General features: G+C 34.5%; 1 protein-coding gene across 1 annotated transcript in view; it reads right to left on the bottom strand.

Annotated features, from left to right (window-relative positions):
* Window positions 1-224: 224 nt before the first annotated feature.
* The window catches only part of LOC107557189 (small conductance calcium-activated potassium channel protein 2-like), a 30,560-nt gene continuing 24,784 nt past the window's right edge, over window positions 225-6,000 (bottom strand). The window contains exons 7-10 of the mRNA XM_016240513.1: window positions 5,588-5,715; window positions 4,516-4,524; window positions 1,320-1,389; window positions 225-561 (exon numbers count right to left, since the gene is read on the bottom strand). Of these exons, the coding sequence (XP_016095999.1) occupies window positions 262-561; window positions 1,320-1,389; window positions 4,516-4,524; window positions 5,588-5,715 (507 nt within the window). The 3' untranslated portion in view covers window positions 225-261. The remainder of the gene's footprint in view (window positions 562-1,319; window positions 1,390-4,515; window positions 4,525-5,587; window positions 5,716-6,000) is intronic.

Here is a 6,000-nt window from a genome sequence, read left to right as displayed (position 1 = left end):
CCCCTGCAGTCTGAATCCAGTCCATACTATACAAGGGCTTTACAAAAAAGCTAACTTTAAACAGCCATACAATGGCTAAACATAAACCATATCTCTACCATGATGCGTTTATTCATTAAATTTTTATTCCAGTGTGTTGAAGTTGTCATTCTTGTTAAGGTTTTAGTACTAAAAGTATATTTAGCAGTGTAAGTTGGTGATAGAGGTGTGTAGGAGTGTGTGTGTAGGTTTAGAGTATGGTTTTGAGTGTGTGAGAGCGTGCTAGCCGCTATCGGAGGACGTGTGTGGTGCGGTAGAGGGTGATCTCCGCCGGTGCACGGATGATGCCCAGGAGCGTTCGGAGGTCTGCGAGGAGGGGCGCGTGAAAGTGAATCCGCGCTGGGTCAGCCCGTCCAGCAGGTGGTGCTGTTGCTGCTGTATGGCTTGTGAGAGCAGGCCAGGCAGAGCCTGCAGACTGTTGTTTATGGAGTCCAGTTTTGCCTCTAGGTGACCGATCCGTTTTTCCAGCTCCTCACTGCGCTCCTGCAGCTCTGAGACCAGGTCGTACATCACATTCTGTGTCTGAAGAAGTGATAAACACACTTAGTAGACATAAAAATGCAAGAATCACACATACATATACCCTGTGTTGTCTAGTGACATGGAAAAGTAAGCACATTTTCTGACAACAAAAATGAAAACATTAAGATAAAATATTGAAGAACATTAAAGAAATATAAAAAACATATTATTAAAAATTAAAAAGACACAAAATACATATGTACACAAATACGTTGTCAAATAACAAATTTAAATAAAATTCCCATTGTTTATTCAGACACAGACATCACTTGCCAAATAATATGAAGGATGCAGGTCATGCTGCATACTGTATATTATTTCACATACTATTTTAGAGGTTCAGGTAACATGGTCCAATTTACCTGAATTTACCCTAAGTGCGCAGTTTTCACATATGAGCACACATAGACTACCGTGCAAAAGTTTGGGGTTGATAAGACGTTTGAATGTTTTGAAAGATTTTTTGCATTTATATGATCAACAATACAATTGTGAAACATTATTACAATTTAAACTAACAGTTTTCTATTTGAGTACATTTTAAAATGCAATTTATTCCTGTGATGCAAAGCTGAATTTTCAGCATCTTTACTCCTGTTTTCAGTGTCACATGATCCATTATTATTATCATTGTTGAAAACAGTTGTGCTGCTTAATAAACCTATCCATTCCATAGAATAAACGTACAGTACATGACCATACTACAAAACGACCAACATGTCACTACAGATCTACTGACTGCTAAAGACTGTACACACCTTTGCTAAGTCCACCAGTGTGTTTGCTTGATCATTCAGCTTCCTTTGCTCCATCTTCACACTTCGCAGTCTGGGGGAAAAAAATGAAGCCAGGGAGCAGGTGGACAGACAAAGAGAAAAAGATGGGCCACAAGGAAAGAAGACACACAGATATACAAGGGAGACAGGAGTTTATAGAGGAAGGAGTGCAAAAGCAAGTGCAGGAGGTTGTGATGGGCAGGGAAAAGAGGAAGAAACAGAGTTTGATAATTAGGCTGAAATCTAGAAGGTATAAAGTGTCACATAATGAATGTTCTTCCATTAAATGATGTGCCCACATGCAAACATTTACATTCCAGTTCGGTCCAGTCAGACATGCAAACTTATTCAGCCACAGGAGGTCAAATGAAAAAAAAAGAAGGGGTCGAAAAGAACAACAGTTGAGCCATTGTCCCAAAACTCCATAAGCATATGGATATAATACTGCCTCAAAGTCAAGAAACTGTACTGCAGATTTTTTTAGATGGTGATCTGATGCATATAGAAACTCTCAGCAAAATGTAATGGACAGTAATGAAATGCAGTAAGACATTATGAAGTAATAAAAACTGTTAAAAAAGATTTTAAAAAAGTTGCTATAAAGTCAAAAGATTTTAGTTTGAGATTGAAACTTTTGTTAAATTTTAATTTTGTTCTCTTGAGATTTTGTAGAAAAATGGTACTTTATACATTTTTAATATACATAAATTTGTATTAACATATATCTCTATACATTACACACACACACACACACACACACACATAGTATAATTTATTATGTTAAAATCTTGATTCAGTATATGTACTATATATAATATTTTCAAAAATAATAGTAATAATATTTAAATAAACTCACATACTTGTGGTCAGAATTCATGTTTGAATTTATATTTTCAAACAAAACCTGAAAGTCAAGTAAGCTTATGTTAATCACAGACTTCAATTTAAATGTAAATCATAGACCATAAACTAAAAATGTTAAAATCCTATTCTAGTTTTTCGGCTGACTGACAGGCCTACAAACTGACGTCATGACTAAGCAGCTCTGTTGCAACATGAATGGTGCAAAATGTGTGAAAATACAACCCAAACACCACCTTTGTCAGCAGTGTGACGGCACGGCGGACATTCAAACTCAATAGGATGTAGTAGAAAACATTCATTATATTGTGTCAGACTGGAGCCGGTGTAATATGGAAACAGATGAACTGATAAAGACACAGAATGTGGACACACGGTTTGTGCTCCATGGTAATGACAGATATGCTAACAATGACGCATTAGCATTAACCTAATTTCAGTGCCTATTGAATTCAGAAAGCTAACACCAGAAACTCTCTAGATACACATAACTGGGCTTTCCTCTAGGAAAGCACGAACAAAACCCAGAAAGGAAAGGGGAGTTTTTTATCGAATTTTAGAACAATTTCTTGAGAAAAATGCTCGTCAATGATACTCACATGCAGAATATAAACATAACATGATGGCTTTTCGTGTCTTAATAAAAAATATTATAAATGCCTTCTCCAGAGTTAACCAAGCAATCTAAACCAACCCCAACCATCTGTTTGCTTCAAACTCTCCCATCAAAAAACGAAAAACAAGTGTGAAAAAACTCAAGTGTGCAAGCTTTATGGAAAATAAAAAGTGGACACTTTGCACTTTTTCACATGTGCTTGCACTGTCGTAAAGATGAACTCTCAATTTTGGGACGGCCAAAATTGGTCTGTTTGTTTCTGTACCCAGACCTCCATAGTTCCCTGCACTCCAGATGCAATTGTTACCTTCTCCACAACACAGGCCGATTTGCTGAGTTTATGAAGCATTTAATGTGCAGATATTTATAGAATTGTATGATTGTATGCATTAGGCAAGGGAATGTTTATGTGGTCTCGTAAAAGTGAAGGCCAAATACATTATAAATGAATCGTTGTGTCCAGCAGTTGCGCTTTTACTTTGACTGCGTGCCAAACAGAGGCAGGACTGGCGATTCACATCAGAGAACCTATAACACGGCCAGAAAATCTTACTGCACTTAAACGATTAGTTCAGCTAAAAATGAAAATAATTCTGTTCATCATTTAATCAACCTTATGTCGTTCCAAACCTGCATGACTTACTTTTTTCTGTGGAACACAAAAAGAGAAATAATGCATCAGCTACTACTGTATTTATTCATTTATTTAAATAATCTTATTAAATTAATTTAGATTTTAACCTAAACTGAGGTATAATAAACACTACAAAAGTATTCTTTGGTTTATGAAGATAAATGTAGATATTTAGTATTACATGTGTAATTACTATTCTATTTATTCATTAATAATAAATGATTCAAATTTATTCATTAATTCATTAATTTAGATTTTAACCTGAACTGAGGTACAAGAATCAATTCTTTAAGTATTTGTTTCCAGTTCCTTTTGTTTTATCAACATAAATGTAGCTAGTATTATATTTAACATGATATATATTAATTACAATTTATTTAAATTATCAGTCAGATCATTCAATTCAATTCAACAAATCAGACATCGGTATTTTTCTCATGAACTCTCACGTTTTTTTTTTTGTTTGTTTTTTTTAAGTAGCACATAAGAAAGGATGTCATATGTATTTGGAACAACATGATGGTAAGAAATTACAGAATTCAAAATTTTTGGGTGAACCTTCCCTTTTAAAAGCGACCAACCAAGTGAAAGGGAACGAGTACCAAATGCTTGTGTCTAAACTTCTAATGCAGTCTTATAACATTCACATTCGATATTTCTCTAAGTGTATCTCCATAAGAATGATTTGCAACAGATTTGTGTTTGCGAGAAAACACTGCAGACCAGCAGACTTGCAGGTTTTATGACTAAAAAGGATGAAAGTGCAGTGTGAGGTTCTGTGGAAATCTGGTACAGGCTAGATGAATGAATTTCGGACATTGTGGCATCTGATAAATTTGAAGCTGAGAAGATGTGAAGAACCTTTCCCTCCAAATACCTTAACAGGTCGGTGAACTATGTAAATGCAATTCATCTAAATACCGTAATGGATATCAATGCTAAATAAAAATGGAGCCCAGCTTCAAATGTTTTCAATGTTCATCATGTTGGTTGATATTGCTGAGTAAGACTTATAAAAATGAAAAAGGGTTCCAATGGTAAAGAAAAAAAGAGAAGACATGACTTACTTCTGAGCTCTGCAGTGATTTAAGGCAAAACAAATGGAACACAGAATACATTTTTTTTAAAAACTCAAATTGCACACCACACCAAATGACTTTTTTAAACTTTTATGACTGACTGAAAAAAAAATCTGTCATTTGATTTGCATCACCAGGCCATTTAGCAACATTTTGATGTCACTTCAATTTTTCATAATATTTCCGTAAACATTGAATAATATATATGAAAATATTTTCTCTCTCATGTATCCAGGTTACGGTCTACACTAAGCATGTTACAATACCAATGATATTTTATTATGCTCCATAAAAGTTTCAAAGCAAAAACTAATATGCTATGAGAAACAGTCTTTTATTTAAAAAGTGAAATATTAATATAAATATAAACATTAAATCAAAGCAATGGTACAGTATGTAGCCTTTAAGTATTAAGTAAAATTAAGTAAACAAATAGACAGTCAGCAATAAAGAACAAATCAAGAATTAACAGCAGTGAGTGGGTTCTCTCTTCTTCTTTGCCAATATTATTGTTTGCTCAATATTAACATGATAATAGGCAGTGGCATGCATTTACACTTTAAGCTCCAATGCACTGATCAGATATTGTGAGAAAAATCTTTTTTATTTTTTTTTTTACATTTACTTACAATCCTACTGAGTATACATTAACATCTCACCAAGACAGTAATTTTTAACTAATAAGTGCATCTGGTCATTTATGCACACAATTTATGCTGCTTGTCCGATATACTAACTCTGTACTATCCCTAACTTCTTTTATTTTTGGCATCATCAGCATCAGGATTTCCCCCCATGATCTAACAGGTAAAACTCCCAAGATCTTAAAATGCTGTGGCAATAAATTAGGAAGGAAATATGAGGTTGAGATAGAGTCTAAAAGGTTCAATTCCGTTTCCATAACTCTATATAAAAAAACTTTATGCGAGCAGATTCTCTAAATTGGAAAGCGAGAACTTTAACTAAATCCAGTTTTAAGCACAATATAATACATATAAAACACAAATGCAGACAGCACAAATAGCAAAAGGAAGATTACAAATGTTGTAAATATACGTACTGGTGAATGGCCTGCAGAAACTTGCGCTGATGTTTCCGGACCTTGGCATGGTCAATCTTCTTCACAAGCTTTGTGTGTTTGTAGATTAGCCATGTTTCCCTGAGTACATTAGCAGCCGTGTTTTTCACCTGTGAGTAAATGAAATCCAGATAAGAAACTTACATTAAATATTCATTTTAAAACATCACTACAGCTAGTGTAGACAAAAAGACATACAGTATGTTTGGAAACTTACTACGCCATAAAAATATTAAAAGTAATACTACAGCATTAAATGCTACTAGTTGTAGACTCTGGAAGGTTCTGGTGAATTAGCAATATGGGTGAGATATGCCTGCCAGATTTTGTCAAGAAGATGATCTCATTAAGGGAATGTTGGCTAGTTTCCACGGCTTATGCAGCATCAACATTTG

The sequence above is a fragment of the Sinocyclocheilus grahami genome, unplaced genomic scaffold (genome assembly GCF_001515645.1).
Source record: "Sinocyclocheilus grahami isolate Dianchi unplaced genomic scaffold, SAMN03320097.WGS_v1.1 scaffold592.1, whole genome shotgun sequence".
NCBI classification, from domain to species: Eukaryota; Metazoa; Chordata; class Actinopteri; order Cypriniformes; family Cyprinidae; genus Sinocyclocheilus; species Sinocyclocheilus grahami.
Note: the sequence above shows the minus strand (reverse complement) of the source record. Positions and strands in the feature narration are given on the sequence as shown.